Source organism: Chiloscyllium plagiosum, chromosome 32, assembly GCF_004010195.1.
Source record: "Chiloscyllium plagiosum isolate BGI_BamShark_2017 chromosome 32, ASM401019v2, whole genome shotgun sequence".
NCBI lineage: Eukaryota > Metazoa > Chordata > Chondrichthyes > Orectolobiformes > Hemiscylliidae > Chiloscyllium > Chiloscyllium plagiosum.
The window spans coordinates 4214805-4232403 of NC_057741.1; the positions used below are offsets into that span (position 1 = coordinate 4214805).

General features: G+C 38.9%; 1 protein-coding gene across 11 annotated transcripts in view; it reads left to right on the top strand.

Moving 5' to 3' along the window:
- kiaa1109 (KIAA1109 ortholog) overlaps positions 1-17599 on the top strand; it is a 420067-nt gene that overhangs the window by 62597 nt on the left and 339871 nt on the right. For all 11 annotated transcript variants that reach the window (XM_043674034.1, XM_043674040.1, XM_043674039.1 and 8 more), the window contains 4 exons: positions 7911-7986; positions 8651-8844; positions 11363-11442; positions 13456-13606. In XM_043674034.1, coding sequence (XP_043529969.1) covers positions 7911-7986; positions 8651-8844; positions 11363-11442; positions 13456-13606 — 501 coding nt within the window. The remainder of the gene's footprint in view (positions 1-7910; positions 7987-8650; positions 8845-11362; positions 11443-13455; positions 13607-17599) is intronic.

A 17599-nucleotide genomic window follows, 5' to 3' on the forward strand; every position in this document is an offset into this window, starting at 1 on the left:
TGACAGGTACATACATATCAAGGCCACGTCGTATCTGTTCCTTGAAAAAGTTCCACATTTCCACGACATCCTTCCCTGACAGCCTATGCTCCCAACGTATGCTTCTCAAATCCTGCCTTACAGCATCGTAATTTCCCTTCCCCCAATTATAAAATCTACCTTGTTGTGCGCACCTATCTCTCTCCATAACCAAGGTGAAAGTCACAGAATTGTGGTCACCATCACCAAAATGTTCACCCACTAACAAGCCCATCACTTGTCCCGGTTCATTACCGAGTACCAAATCCAATATGGCCTCCCCTCTGGTCGGACAATCTACATACTGAGTTAGAAAAGCTTCCTGGACACACTGCACAAACACCGCCCCATCCAATCTACTTGATCTGTGTGAAAACGTTGCCCCTTAGGTCCCTTTCAAATCTTTCCCCTCTCGCCCTAAACCTATGCTCTCTAGTTATGGACTCCCCCACCCCAGGGAAAATACTTTGTCTATTTACCCTATCCATGCCCCTCATGATTTTATAAACTTCTATAAGGTCACCCCTCAGCCTCTGATACTCCAGTGAAAGCAGCACCAGCCAATTTAGCCTCCCCCTAAGGCTCAAATCGTCCAATCCTGGCAACATCCGTGTGAGTTGTTAAACATTCCAATCCATGAAATACTTGTGTGGAACAAAAGATCCAGCGGACTACCTACGTCCCTACCCTACCTCCATCCACTTTCCACTTTAAGAAAACACATTAGAATTAATGGGAACTCATAGAAACCATCAATGCTTTCTACATTTTCACTATTGTGTTTATTTATTTGACATCATTAGTGAATTAATTCATGCTAAAAATTAAAATACCCTGTATAGGCATTTTTCATTGAAAGAAAAGTAGGATGATATATTTATTTGAAATATTCTGATGTCATGTAAAATCACAATCTTCTGGAGGCATCTATATCTTATCTGTTAAACAAAAATCAACAATAACAAATCATGTCTAAAACTAGCAACAAAATCCTGAAAAACAGCATTTCAATGACTTAAAACAGCAGCTTCCAAAATGACCGACCCCTGCATGAACATTCCCAACAAATTCCAAAGCCATTAAAATAGAAACTGGTTGACTGGAAGAACCCAGAGATAATAATTTGAGGTATGCAAGTTACCTCATCGCTTGATCTTGTGGGATCGTGTTCAAATAATGACTGAAATTGGTGAGTGGTAAAAATAGCCTCTTTATTCAGCAACCACAGTATTACAAGTTTGAGGTGGCAATAGAATCCTGAAATACAATTCTTACAAGAACCTTTTTATACACAGTTCTTACATATAGTAAAGTTCCATCACTATGGTGTACACAAAGCTTTGAGGAAGCAGGAGATGGTTTAAACATTTGCTAAATGCTGGCTGCTTGCACCAGGGTGGCACAGTGGCTCAGTGGTTAGTACTGCTGCCTCACAACACCAGGGACCTGCATTCAATTCCAGTCTTGGGCGACTATCTGTATGGAGTTTGCACATTCTCCTTGTGCCTGTGTGGGTTTCCTCTGAGTGGTCCGGTTTCCCCTCACAATCCAAAGATGTGCAGGCTATGTGAACTGGTCGTGCTAAATTGCCCATAGTGTTCAGGGGTGTGTAAGGCGAGGTGCATTAGTCAGGGGTAAATATAGGACAATAAAGTAGGAGATTGGCTGTGGGTGGGTTACTGTTTGGAGGGTCGGTGTGGACTTGTTGGGTTGAAGGGCCTGTTTCCACTCTGCAGGGATTCTATAATAATTAAGAACTGTTAGTCCTTTTGTCTTTGAAGTGAGTAAATGTTAATGAAGGGCCTTATATGCTCTAAATTAGCTAGAAATTATACTTGTACTTAACGAAAGAATAAAGGATGTTAAACTGTGCTGAGTTGAAGGATTTGTTTACTAATTGCCAGTGAGAGTTTCATTCATCCGTGCAGGTTAACGGAAGCACTGCTGTGTCAGTTAAGGGAATAGCGGCCCTGTTAAAAGGTATTCAACAAGGACATACTAATTTGGGAAGAAGTTTGGTGTTCTGTAATCTATTCAGTTCTGAGAGACAGCTGATGAATATTATAATGTTTCGTGGAGACTTGATGAGGCTGGTATTGTTTACACTACTGGCACCTATTCAGAGGTAGCTTTTGATGTAGAAATAGGCTTGATAAGGGTTTAAGGTGAATGGGTTGAAAGGGATGTTTTAATTTTAGTCTATTGTAATAGTCAAATATTCTACAAAATGCAGTTTTATGAATGTAAATGAAAGAAACCGTGTAATAGTAAACAATGAGTTAGTAAAGGATAATGAATGAATGAATGAATGAATGAATATAGTGAGCTGATGAGTGGGTTAGTAAAGAGAACCTTTAACACGATATCTCTCAATATCTCTCAATATCTCTCAATATCTCTCAATACTGAGATGACCGTACATGCGTACTCAGGTGAATGTGGAACAACGTCTTTAGATGCAACCAGTTTGGACAGCAGACCACAAGAAAGTAATGCTTCAGATCATTATTGAATCATGTCTAAAGCATGGGCCCAGAATCAAGTTGCTATAGCTACCTTTGGGTAAATGGTCAGTTGGCAAAAGGGGATCGTGTGATGAGCTTTTTATTGTTTAAGCATCTGTTATCCTGCAACTCGTACAATAGTAGAAAAGGTGCCAAAGAAGAAGATTGCTGACTTGAGATACTCTCATTCTCCATCCATCTGCAAGCTTAAAACTTGCCAGTCGTTTGACCATTTGCACTACCAAGCATCAACCTAGCAACTGCGACTGACTCAAAAAGATTTAACAGACAATGTACATCTTTTGTCATTTTAAAACATCACAACAAAGAAACCACAAAGACCCCTGAGCCCAATATGAAACAAGCCAAGGCAATGATTGACCAAGGTTTAGCTGTCTTTTTTAGCTTTAAATCAATTGAATCTGACTTTCTACTTTATATCATTTGCAGGTGAGTGAGAGAATGGACATATTTTCATTATTTTAATTTAGATCAGATATTAAATGCAATAAATATTTACAACAAAACCCGTGTGATTTGTACAGGCGCAACCCTTAAACAGTTAGTACCTTATTGAATAGGCAAATATATATTCTTTAAAAAAAGGTGCAGTTCTGGATCAGTGCTACACTGCCAGAGGTGTTGACTTTCAGATAGATATCAAACAGATTTTTCACCTGCATTCTTGGGCAAATGTAAAATAAAATCCTACATAATATATTTCGGAGAGTAAGGAACCTCTCCCAGACCCTCCACATTCTGGCCAACATTTACTTGTTTAGTTGAAAGTCCTTGATTTAACTCGAGTGCAGACCTTGGTTTGTGGGGATTGTCTCAGATTATGTGTGCTGGGGATTCAGGACGGGTCCCTGTAGCTTATTATCTAAAGCATGATGTGGAGGAGCCGGTGTTGAACTGGGGTGGACAAAGTTAAAAATCACACAACACCAGGTTATAGTCCAACAGGTTTAGATGAGATTAGATTAGATTATATTAGATTACTTACAGTGTGGAAACAGGCCCTCAGTCTCCTGAGGCGGGAATTGAACCCGGGTCTCTGGCGCTGTGAGGCAGCAGTGCTAATCACTGTGCCACCGTGCCGCCATTTGGAAGCAAGAGCTTTTGAAGCGCTGCTCCTTTATCAGATAGCTGTGGAACAGGACCATAAGACACAGAATTTATAGCAAAAGATTAGTGTCATGCAACTGAAATGATATATTGACCAGTAATCTAGGTTTGTTCAATATTGAGTTGCATGACACTAATCTTTTGCTATAATTTCTGTGTCTTGCTAAGGAAGTGGGAATCTATTCAGGGTCCATTAGATGAGGAGTGGATATTAGTCCATCAAATTGTTTACCACAGGGAGTCTTAAGAGTTTTTTTGAGTTTCTGATGACAGATTATTTAGGAAAAAGAAAGACTCTGGCTAAAAGCATTGAGACACTTTTATTGTTCAGGATTGCGTGGAGATTTGGTTAAATTCTGTAAGACTTGTCACCCACGTCAGCTGGTTCGGAAACCTTAGCTGTTTGTAAAGCCAGTGCCATTGATCATAACACCCACTTTTGATAAAGCATTTAGTATGTTCTAGTGGATCGTGTATGAACTTACCCAAAATCTCTAAATAAGTAAAATGTGAATATCTTTTAATGATCATGGATTTGTCTAGTCAACTTCCAGATGCTACCCTTTAAGAAAATTACTGCAAGGGTAGCAGTTGAAGGATGAATTCAGTTTTTCACCATGTGTGGCTTCCCCAGAGGTTCATTCTGATTAGGGATCAAATGTCATGCAGTGCGTTTTCTGGGAGGATGTGTACTTCAGGAGTGAAGCAGAGTAAGTCATTTTGATAACGCCCATAGTATTAGAGGGTATTGAAAAAAAATGCCGTCACACCTTAAAAATAATATTTCCTGAACTATACCAATGACTGGAATTAGGGAATTATGGACGAAACGCTCCTGACCCCATAAGGCGCCTGGCTGTCATGGAATCTATCAGAACCTACCAGGACAGCAGCGCAAACACTTCTGCAAAAAATGTGCCTGGACCTGGAGCAGCGAATCGGCAGCAACTGAAACCAGGAACTAACTGGACAAATTGGAACGCAAGCAGGAACTTCTCCACTGGGTCCTAAGCACACTCCGTCCGGTAAAAAGCCACACAGTGATTTACCTGCTACACTGGGTCCTAAACAGACCTTCTGCAAAAATACACTAAACTGCAACCTACCTGCTCCACAGGGTCCCAGGAAGGATCACTTAACTGGAAGCAGTGAGAATCCACTCCGCGAGACCACCTGACTACTCAAATGTAAGAAACCTGCGAGGAAGCAGGGTAAACGTGCCAGGCTGCTAGTAGGACTGAAACTGCGTGGTTTCAAGACCCCCCCTTTCTAACTTACTCCGAGCAAATTTAGAATCTCTGGAGAACAAGATGGACGAACTCAGATCATGGCTCAGCTTCCAGTGTAAACTGCAGGACTGCTGCGCACTCTGCTTCACAGAAACCTGGCTCAACCTATCCATTCTCAACTGTGCACTTCAGGCCGATGGATTTTCTATCCATCGTATGGACCATACAATGTCCTCGGGTAAGACAAAGGGTGTGGAGGGGTTTGCTTTTTAATCAACAATGTGGTGCATCGACATGTGGAACCCTGGGCAGCCATTGTTTCCCAAACTTTGAATTCCTCACCGTCAAATAGCGCCCCTTCTGTCTACCACAGGAATTTACCGCTTCTGTGCTAACTGCTGTGTACATACCGCCATAAGCAAAGATTGAGGAAGCTCGATGTGCTGTACTAACCACTAAGACCCTGGAGACTGAACACCCTGAGGCCCTGTTTATTGTAACTGGCAACTTCAATCTAAGAAAGGTGGTGCCCAAGTATCATAAGAACATTATCTGCCCCACTAGGGACCCGAACATTTTAGACCACTGCGAAAAATGCATACCGCTCTATACCCCGCCCTCTTTGGGAACTCTGACCACAATACTGTGTTTCTTCTCCCGGTTTAGAGGCAAAAGCTCAAGCAGGAGACCCCCTCGCAGGTATAGGTCCAGTGCTGGTCGGAGGAGGCAGAGGATCAACTCCGGTGCTGTCTGGAATCGGCTGATTGGGCATGTTCAAGCAGTCCGCAGATACCTTGGACAAGTACACCACCACTGTCACAGACTTTATCAGCAATTGTGTGGAGGACTGCATACTGAGGAAGTCAATCCGTGTGTTCCCCAACAGGAATCCCTGGATGAATCAGGACATACAGAACCCGCTAAAAAACAGGCGTGAGGCCTTCAGATCAGGAGACCCACTCAAATATAAGGAATCCAACTATGACCTTCACAGAGCTATTAAGACAGCCAAGGACCAATACTGATCCAAACTAGAGACCCAGATAGGCACCCAGCAACTATGGCAAGGACTGAATGACATCACACGTTCTAAAAAGAGACAGTGCAAGATAGCAGACGATGAAACGTCCCTCCCAGATCATCTCAACCTCTTCAATTCTCGCATTAAGCAAAATTTTGGCGGAGAGGTAACACCTATTCTGACAAGTCCTGACGAACCTATCCCAACAGTCACTACATCAGAGGTCAGACAGTTTTCCTTCATGTGAATCCAAGGAAAGTGATGAGAGCAGACGGAGTACCAGGCCGTGCACTCTAGGCATGCGCAGATCAAATGGTAGCGATCTTCTCGGACATCTTCAAACTCTCCCTGCAGCTGACCACTGTCCCTGACTGTTTATTTCAAGAGGGCCAACATCACCCCTGTGCCTCAAAAAGGCTCATACAGCATGTCTCAATGACTATTACCCAGTGGCCCTAACTTTGGTGGTCATGAAGTGCTTTGAAAGACTGGTCATGGTATTAATCAGCTCCAGCGTCTCCACTACCCTTGACTCACTCCAGTTTGCTTATCCGACCAACAGAACCACGTCAGATGTCATATCTTTTGCCCTTCACTCCTCCCTGGAACATCTTGACACCAAGAACAGCTACGTAAGAATGCTACCCATTGACTACAGTTCAGCCTTCAACATTATTATCCCCTCCAGACTGATTGCTAAACTTAGTGATCTCAGACTAAGCCCCACTGTCTGCAACTGGATCCTCAGTTTCCTGACCCACAGGCCACAATCAGTGAAGACTGGGGACAATATTTCATCCTCACTAACACCCCCCCTGGCCCTAGGGGTGTGTACTCAGCCCGCTACTGTACTCACTGTATATCCATGACTGCGTAGCCAAATACCAGACTAATGCCATTTATAAGTTAGCTGATGACTCCACCATAGTCGGTAGAATCTCAGATGGTGATAAAACTACAGATCACAGATGGGAGGTGTGGGACCTGGAAAAATGGTGCACTGAGAACAACCTAGTTTTTAATGCCGGCAAAACTAAGGAACTCATTATTGATTTTTGGCGGGATGTTACTCATGCCCCCCTAGACATTAACAGCACAGAGGTGGAGAGTGTCAAGGTCGTGGGAGTGGTCATCCACAACAAGCTTTCTTGGATTCTTCTTGTGGACTCACTGGTTTCAAAGGTCCAACAACCTCTCTTTTTCCTCAGGCAGCTGAGAAAATTTAGCATGACGGCGAATACCGTTGCCAATTTTTATAGGTGTCTGGATGTATGTCTGTCTGGATGTATCACCTGGTATGGCAACTGTACCATTCAAGATCGGAGACGGTCACAGAAAGTGGTGAACTTGGCCGGACAATCACAAAGGCCAACTTCCCATCGATAGAATCCATCTACCAGGCCTGCTGTCAAGGAAAGGCTGCCAGCATTCCCAAAGATCCATCCCACCCTGGCAATGTTTTTTTACAACCTCTAACTCTACCATGGGGGAGAAGGTACAGAAGCCTGAACACTCACCAGCCGGTTTTGCAACAGTTTCTACTCTATTGTTGTTGGAGTACTGAATGGACTCTCAAACTCTTAATATTTGCTTGTACCTGTGTTTTTATGTTTGCTGCTGTTTACCTATTATTTACTTAACTATACTACTTAACTCTGATCTGCTTGTATTGCTCTAAAGACAAAGCTTTTCACTATGCTTTGTACACGGGACAATAAATTCAATTCAATTCAGTAACGTAGAAGGCAGAATATTAATGAGTCAATTTGAGGCATTAATATGGCATTTAACAAGCTATAAGCCCCCTACAATTTGGTATTCGCTGCTGCTGCCACTCAGCAAAGGTGTAAAAGATTCAGCAAGCTGATGTCGGGATTGGCCTTATTGGACTTCTCACCACAGCCCACTTTGCTCAGGTCACATGTTTTTGTTGTGTTCTGTAATCGCTCCATGATTTTGAGGTTGTACATATTTCTGTGCTTACTGTGTTCTGTGCTAATATTTTTACAGCATTAAAACTGAAACACAAGACCCTTCATCATCTTGGCGATCACTTATTCCAGTTATTAAAGTTGACATCAGTACAGTAAGCAAACTATTTTCTGTTTTCTTTCATTGCATTCTGTTGAGATCTCAGAATTTTTTTTTTGTTCCTGTGTAGTGATTTATCAGACAGCAGTTACATCAGAGATTCAAACGTACCACTCTATGGTTGAACCTTTGCTTCTGTACTTAGCTGTGACTCAGATTTGAATTACCATTTTCTTTTTCTCATGTTCCCATTGTTTCCTTTGCCAGTCACTTTTTTAAAGTTGTCCCATCTGGTTCTCAACTCTCTGCCAAAGGGGATAGTTTCTCCCTGTCTGTCTGGATCTTTCTTGATATTGATTGCCTCGTTGAAGTTTCCTTTCAACCTTCTGTAAGAAAAACAAACTTTGCCAAACTGTCCACAAAACTGAAGTCTGTCATCCATGTAAACATTCTTGTAAATATTCTCTCCACCTCCTTCAAAGCTTTCACGTCCTTCCCGAAGTGTGGAACTATTGCCAAATAGAAGGTCTGTTTTTAAATGTGTAAGGTATTGTGTAGCAGATATTGTTAGGCTTTTGAACTTGTTTGAGAAAATTTGAGAATTTAGTGGCTTGGTTTTCTCATTTGTCTTGCATATTTGAATTTCTGTACAGTGCTAAAGCCACTGTTATGAATAGTACAGATCACTCTTCACTACTAATTAAATATTACATTACTAGGGTCGTTTGGCATTTGGAAACCGCTTTCTGCCCCAGACACTGTGCATAAATTTTGATGATGCTTTCCTGACATATACTACAAAACCACCTTCCAGCCATCTTGACCAATTTATGCACATTGTGAAGGGAAAATTGGAAAACGTTAGAGTCATGCTGGTTCCGAGTCCAAGACACGTTTCTATGCAAAACGATGAGTATGAAGAATTTGTTTTATATGGAATTTAAGATATTAAATGCAATAAACTATAGAGCTGGTACTCAATTATCAATATTTAATTGTAAAGGACTGAGGTTTTGTCCATATTTATAATTCTGGAATATTCCAATTCTCTGATTATTATGCACACATTTGTATTGCAACTCCAGTTGTACATTGACCACTAACCACCAAAGATCACAAGAATAAATTCAGTGTTTTTGTGGATGCCAACTTCTTGAATCTGATGTTTGAAACAGTAGACCAGTGCAATAAATTATATACATGTATAGCAGTGCTATGCATACAAAAATACAATTTTTTTGTCATGTCACAGTAAATAGGACATTTATTTTAGTTCAGATGTACGTTAATAATGCATATAATTTATTTTAATTATTCTCTAATTTCTCAGCAAACTAATGTTTCTAGTGTACAGCATATTTAACTTAAATATAGGAGTTATTAAAATGTTTGAGAGAAATACAACATTGTTCAGAACATGTAAGAAACTGTTAAAATGCAATAAGCTTTACAATCTTCTTTCAAGAGACAGATTGAATTTTGTTAGGTTAGTCATGCTTGTTTGGTGCTTCAGAGTTGAGGATTAGAAATAGTCCGGGGTGCTGTTTTTTTCCTGGTGAACTGTCCTCTCTGGGGCATGTGTGGCACCTTATAAAATAATTTTCGGAAATCCAAGTATACAACAGCCCTGCTGGTTGCCCCTTTCTACCCTACGTTCCATACTCAAAAACTTTAATGCATTTATTGAACATGATTTCACTTTTGTAAGACCATTTTGATTTTGTCTGATCTTATATTGATTTTCTAAACGCATTATTAATACTTGTTAAGATATTCCAGCATATTCCCAAGATGTGATACCAGTAGTTCCCTGTTTTCTTCTTTTCTTCAATAGCTGTGCTATATTTGTTAATTAGCAAACTCCTGCGTTTGTTTTAGGATGTAGAGAATTTTGGAAAATTGTAACAAGAGCATCCAGTATATCTCTGCAGTTATCTCTTTAGAAGACTAGGATGTGGTTTATTAAGCCTTAGTGAATTGTTAGATTTTTGTTCCTTAGTGTATCTATTACCTTTTCTCTGATCTCAATACCTCCATTTCTTCGCCATTATTAACCCCTTGGTTACTCTATTTGTGGTGGATTATTTATCGTCCACTGCGAAAATAGGTATAAAATATTCCATTTTTGCCAACATTTTGTTTGTCCTTTTCTGGTTTCTAAACAATTCCATTCCTCAGGCTAACTGCTATTTTTGCAGTCTTAGACACTTCATATTTTAATCAAATACTATTCTTCCTTACTAAGTTATGGAATCCTACCTCTTTAGTAAGCTATGGAAGATCTTGCTGACTGGTTTAAATGGAATGAATATTTGTTGAACGTTTTGAATTATTTCTTTAAACATTTTTCAAATTCCAATTTGCATCATTCTATGTGGAATGTTTATCCAACAGATTGTTTAGTCAACATTAAGTTCATCAAACCCATGAAATGCATTCTTATTACAACCATTGAGGCCTATGTGATTTAAAAAAATAATAAATTTTTCGCCCAGTATGGTCCAGGATATACACTCTAAGAAATAAAACATATCCATTTCTATTTTTGACCTTGTATCTAGAGCCAGATTCAAAATAAAACTTTGTTGTTTTGTTTCAATAAAATATCTTTGCCTGGCTTCAAAACATTGCCTCATTTATAGAATCATACAGCATGGAAATAGTCCAACTAGTTCATGCTGACCATGTTTCCAAACTAAACTAGTCCCACTGCATTTGGCCCATATCCCTCCAAACCTTTCCTACTCATGTACTTATCTAAATGTCTTTTAAATGTTGTAATTGTACCTGCATCCACCACTTTCTCTGGCAGTTCATTCCACATATGAACCACTCTGTGCGTAAAACAAAAAGTAATTGCCCCTCATGTCTTTTTTAAAATTTTCTCCTTTCACCTAAAAACTGTGCCCTGAGTTTTGACCCCCCCCCCCGCCCCAAGGGAAAAGAACCTTGCTAGTCACCTCATTGATACCCCTTATGACTTTATAAATCTCTATAAAGTCACCCCTCAATCATCCATTGGGGAAAAAAAAAGTCCCAACTTATTTTTAAAACTCAAACCCTCCATTCCCATCAACATATTGATAAATCTTTTCTGGACCATTCACATGTAACTTTTGCATTTCAACTACTGTTTCAGGTTCTCTAGGTGACATTCAAATTAGGTAGTTTAGATTTGTGCATCTATAGTTTTTAGAAGCTGAACATATATAGAATTTTATCAACAGTTCATTGAGGGTGAAATGACTAGTCCCTCAGTTTGTACTTGATTTTTAAGTGAAAATATGTAGTTAATAATGTGTAAATGAAATGGTTGGTATTAATATAGTAATTACAGTACAAAATATTTGCAGCAGTATATTGTGGTTCATGACATTTGCCTTGAATATTCATGTAATTTTTGTTTTCATTTTGTTTTCTCTGTACTCTAGGCCACCTCGTTTGATGGGAGAGGGTTTTGTCGTAATGCAGTCAAATGATGTTGATATTTATTATTACATGGATGAACCAGGTCTGCATAAATATACACTTTAGCTTTGTTTTCTTTCAATTGCTGTAGATTCCTAGATGAAAGCTGTTTTTTTGTTTTTAAGAAAAAATGGGTTTCCCCTATCTCTTTCAAATCATGTTGAGGTATAAATTATGGATGTCCTCTGCTACTTGTCTATGTGGATATTCTTATTCCATGAGCTTAGATGATAAATGCATGCAGAGTTGTCTGTTTGACTGAAAGATACCAATGTCAAGCTTGATCATGATGGTAAATTCATACTTTCTGCTGGTGAACTGATGCTGATCAAGAGTTGGGTATCCTGCTGAATTTAGTTTTCTCTTCATTTCCCCCCAAGAATTCAGCATATTGAATTAATTATCTTTTCTTAACTGAGTTCAGACCTAAAGCACAACTATTACATTAAGAAAAAGGTTGACGTGGGAATATCCTCAAGATGTAAGGTGGTAGCATGCACGTGTTCTAGCATTTTCTATAATTAGATGACCAACATGGCACTCAAATCTATGCTGCAAAGTTGATTTCAAGTGTGACATGAATATCCAAGTCATCGATTGTGTCTCGGAATCATGAGTGACTCTTTATTTTCATTCACTTGTGGTATCACTGGCTGGGCCGATATTTATTTCCCATTCTGAATTGTCCTTGAAAAGTGGTGGTGAATTTGTGGGCTGATTTGTACCCCTCCAACACTTAGATATTGGCACTAAAAATAATGAACCATGGCAAATTTGGTAGCTTCATGTGTGTTTGTGGCAGAATCTGCCATGCAAGGAATGACACCTCAATCATTAGCAAAGATGCTCCATATGAGGATGCCCTATCTGAAATAGAATTTTTTTGTTACATATCCATCATCTTCCTTAGATGGGGAGATGCCAGTGTTGGCTTGAGTGGCAATGAAAATATCTATTGCTACAGAATTTACATTTACATTTTGGTTACATTGATTATGTGACACAGGAACCAGTCTATGCAGATGTTTATACTCTAGGTGAACCTCTTTTCAAGCTTTCTTCTGAACATATCAACCTAATGTGCAAGTTCTCCTGCTTCAACTTCTTTGAAACACCTATGATATTCACCTGAATTACTCCATGTTCTAACCATATTCAAAAGAAGATTCAGCTGCTTTCCTAATTGGATTTGTTTGTGACATCATATTTTTACAACCCATTTTCAGAGCTTTACCCAGAGGAAACAGCTCTTTATATTTACCAGTCACTGTCCTTATAGGTGATTCCCATATCATTTTTTTCCCTAGAAAAAGGAGTCTCAAGTTGTTGTTATTTTCTGAGAATAAGACATATCATAACTATAAATTGTTTTTTCCAGTGTTTGTGTCCATTTGGTTATGACAGCATGTGATCTATGCATACTACTATGTAAATTAACCAAGGTTCTGCACAAGTTTGACGTAACATCTGTCTTTCAAGTGTACTCATTTTGAAATGAACCAGTATCCTCCGTGTAAATTTGTAATGACCTTGTTAGACTGTACTGCGACTTATATAATTTGTGAAATGGTACCTCAAGATTCCTTTGTAAGGCACCTTTAGTGTCTGATCCTGTGTAGACTCTTGTTCTCTAAATGATATGTGATCTCTTTGTTTCTCTCTAAACCTCAGTTGAAAATATAAAACATTAATTTGATGTTTATCTGTTTTGCAAGTTTATTAACTACATGTATTTTATTACTGCCTTCCTATATACTATAACCTACAGTTTAGAGTCATTGCAGCTTTTTAACATTGTACTTGCAATAACCAAACTTTAAACCATTCATCATGCAAGTGTCAATAGTAGTCAGTGTATTCACTCTCTTAAACCTTGTACATTTTCAAGGTGAAGTGGAAGAATAGGGGAGTACGATTAATTCGATAGCAGCAGCCCAAATAATCTTAGGTGTAAAATTATTTTGTACTATTTCAGATGCTATATGTTCTTTTGTTTATCTGTCTGCTATTAAAAGACATGGCTACATACAATTGTAATGATTATCATTTTGTGTAGGTGTTGTACCTGAAGAAAGCGATGAAAATGTTGAAGACAGTCCAGGCAGTGAAAGCACAAAATTACAAGACTTACCACCATGCTGGGGACTGGACATTGTTTGTGGTAAAGGAACAGATTTCAACTATGGACCATGGGCAGATAGACAGAGGTATGCATTATTACACTAAATTATAAACAGCTAGTGAGAAATTATTTTTGGACATTTATTACCCCAGCATCAGATTGTGCCTTTTTTAATTGATATGTAATTTTTGATGCACATATCAAAAAGGTTTTTTCTGTGGAGACAGTCAGCTGAACTAAATCAGTCTTTCTACCTCTGCATTCACTACACAGTACGTTTAATCCTTTAAAGACCTCAAAATTGACCCAGTGGTTCCCAATCAGACTTTTGACTAACCTATTCCATTGTTTATGATTGATTACTACTGACATTGGAAAGAGTAGGAAGTTTGAGGTGGGCTGGTGGGTAGTGTAATATTTGCACAATATTGTTATCATTTTTGCTATGTAGCTGTATTCAAATCACTTTGAATTATCTGAAGCATATAATCAATCCTTTTACTGTACAGTAAGAAGATTTTTTAAAGATTTTAAGCTATTGATTTAAACTAACATTTAAAATGCTTTTATTTTGATTTGAAAATGTCATTTCCCTCACGCCTGAGATACCCCACCAGTATGTCAACTTCTGCAAACCTAAATTTCAAGATTATAACAGTTTGAATTAATCAATTGGAATGTCTCATTACAAAATGCGCAAGTTGTTGGTTATCGGTTTGTAATATGATGCAGTAATTCCATTTATTACTTTAATGCAATGCAGAAGGAACGTTTGTCAGAGATGCTGGCTTTTGGAGAAGATGTTAAATGGAGATGTAATATTAGGAGCTTGCAAAAAAACCCACAGCACTTCTCAAAGATAATCAGGGACATTTTTATAGTGTACTGGTTAATATTTATCCCTCAACCTACACCATCAGAGCAGTTTGCTTGAAGATTGATCTTTCTGGTGTTGGTAATAATTTGCTAAAATAAGCCATCATGCTTGCCAACACAGCAATCGTGCTTTAAAGAAACTCATTGTTGAATATTTTAGGATGTCCTGGGAACATGGACAGTGACTCTCAAATGTCAGTTTGTCCATCTTTCCTGTTTGTTATAATATTGCCTCAGAGTGAGAGCACTGTTACGTTATGCTTTGTTGACTGCATGTGCATCTTCTTTTTGATTCTTGAAAAGTTTTTGGAGATACAAATTTGTGCTCAAATATTAGTTTTGACATAAAATATTTTGTGTAGTGAACAGAAAAACTCTAAACTTTTTAAATTCAATTTGATTTGAATCCTTGATTTAGTTTAATTGAGGACTATAATCTTCATGAAGAGGCACTTCTGTTTATCTTTAATTTAAAACTCATAGAATAGCAGCTTTTGACAAGTAATATAAAATGTTTATAATGCTTACATAGTTTAAAAATATTGCACTAATTGATTTGCTAACATGAGGGCATGTTACATAGTGTGATGTTAGTGTTTCATAGCATTAGTTTCAGATTCTCTTAGCTAATAAATTACTATGTTGGATGGGTCCTCAAGATGATTCATGGGATAGCTGCTACAATAGTATATTCTGTGCCTTTTGTGTGTATTGCTTTGCTCTCTGCAGTTGTGGCATAGTGACAGAGATGGATGCTTTGCTTCAAGTGCTGATTAATTCAGGCTTATCAATGTGCCAGACAAATAGTGCACATAAAATTCATTTGAAAATGTCATACAGTGAAATTGCAAAGTCCTTTCCTTGATGTGCCCTTTTAAGGATATCCTTTGTGGAATAAATAAAAGTGAACAGTCGAGTTCAAGCTCTTTAATATTTAGCAGCTATGACTTTGCGGGAGTTTTAGTAAAAATTCAGCAGTTGGTGTGTGACATGTTTGGTTATTCCTATTGAACTGTGAAAGTGGCCAGCAGTACCGTAAACATAGATTTTGTTCTTTCAAGTCTGGATTGTTAATGGACAATAGTTTGAGCTGGTTTGAAATAATGGTGGTGATTGTTGTAGAGGCAATTTCAGATATTTGTACAGGAGTTTAAGTGCAGTTGTTTTGGACCAATGTGTTTAAATAATGTTGATCACAAATTTGCATTGTGAGGGCAAAACGCAAAGCTTGGCAGAAAATTTGGCTTATAAATAATTACATTAATTTAATGTGGGCATTTTTTTTTGCAAGGTACAATTAGAGCTAAAGAGGCAAATTAGCAAACAATGAATTTTTCACATGCAAGACTGCCTTTTTTTCGCTTTTTGAATCATGTAAGGCAAGTTTTCAGTTGAAGAGTGAGAACCACTACGTTAGTCATATAAAATATTGCAGAGAGAACATGAAAAATAACCTGGGACCAATGAACCATGGTCACAGTTGCCTTAAAAAAAAAAAAGATTTGGGGTTTTGACCAGGGATATATTGACTTGGTGAACAGCTTGGAAGCTTGACTTAAGATATTTGTAAAGGTGTTTATGGAACAATAAGAATAAGGGAGATATGTTGAAGGTGAGTTTGTTTAAGAAGTTATGACATTTTTGAATGGTAAAAAGAAGTTTCTAGTGAGGAAGAGATCTTTCACAAAACCTTGGTTATGTTGCATTTGGAGTAAAAGGTGTATGTTTGGACATCCCATTGTAGAAAGTTATGAAAAATATGTAAGAGCTTCAGAACACCAAAAAGCATTACAGAGTTCAAGATGGCAGTTCACCACTACCACCTCAAGGGCAATTAGACACAGGACATAAATGGCGGCCCATCCCAGGAAGGCCACATTCCTTGAACAAATAACATTTTTAAAAATGCCTGTGGATTTGTCTTATTTTTTGTGCACAGGATTTAGATTAGATTACAGTGTGGAAACAGGCCCTTCGGCCCAACAAGTCCACACCGACCCGCCGGAGCGAAACCCACCCATACCCCTACATTTACCCCTTACCTAATACTACGGGCAATTTAGTATGGCCAATTCACCTGACCCTGCACATCTTTGGACTGTGGGAGGAAACCGGAGCACCCGGAGGAAACCCACGCAGACACGGGGAGTACATGCAAACTCCACACAGTCAGTCGCCTGAGGCAGCAATTGAACCGGGTCTCTGGCGCTGTGAGGCAGCAGTGCTAACCACTGTGCCACCGTGTCGCCCATGGTATATCTGTCAAGACAGCCAATATATCTGGGAAATTTCCCAGATTTTAGGGACAATGCCACTACTGGAACAGCTTGGCTAGGTGTACAGCTAGCTTTGGAGCACACGTCTTCAGTACTGTTGCCAGGGTGTTAGCAATTTCTTGATTTTACATAGAGTGAATTAAGTTGTTTGAAGACTAGCATCTCTGATGGGAACTTGAGGAGACCAGTTTGATCATCCACTTAACACTTCCATTCACCATCTGTTCGTTGTTTAATTGTTACCAAACATGACTAAATGTGACATAGTCGCAGAACTTTGATCTGATTTGTCGATTTTGGAATTGCTTAATCCTGTCTATCTCATACTGCTTGCATTATTTGGCATACAAGTGCCCCTAAGTTATAGCTTTACCAGGTTAGCACTTCATTTTAAGTCTGCCTGATGTAGCTACTGGCATGCTCTCCTGCACTCTTCACTGTGCTCTCCTGCACTTTAAAGAATCTCATGTGTGCACCTGAGGCTACTTTAGCTTGAACCATAATAAACTAATAAAATCATGAATCATATTTTCACCTAAGCTATGTTTTTTACCCCTGCCGAAGCTGTCAATAATTAACCACTATAAACAAAGTTCATTCCTCAAACAAGTGCAAAGAATACTGCAGGTACTCAGCAGGTGTGATCTCTCTATAGTCACTGGAGTCTGGGAAAGTCCCAGTTGATTAGAAAAATCACTGATGTAACCCCCTTGTTCAAGTAAGGACCCAAGACACAAGATGGAAAATTATAGGCTGATTGGCCTAACCTCGGTTGTTGGTAAAATTCTAGAATCCATCGTTAAGGATGACATTTCTAAATTCTTGGAAGTACAGGGTCGGATTACAATAAGTCAGCATGGATTTAGCAAGGGGAGGTCGTGCCTGACAAACCTGTTAGATTGCTTTGATGAGGTAACAAGTAAGTT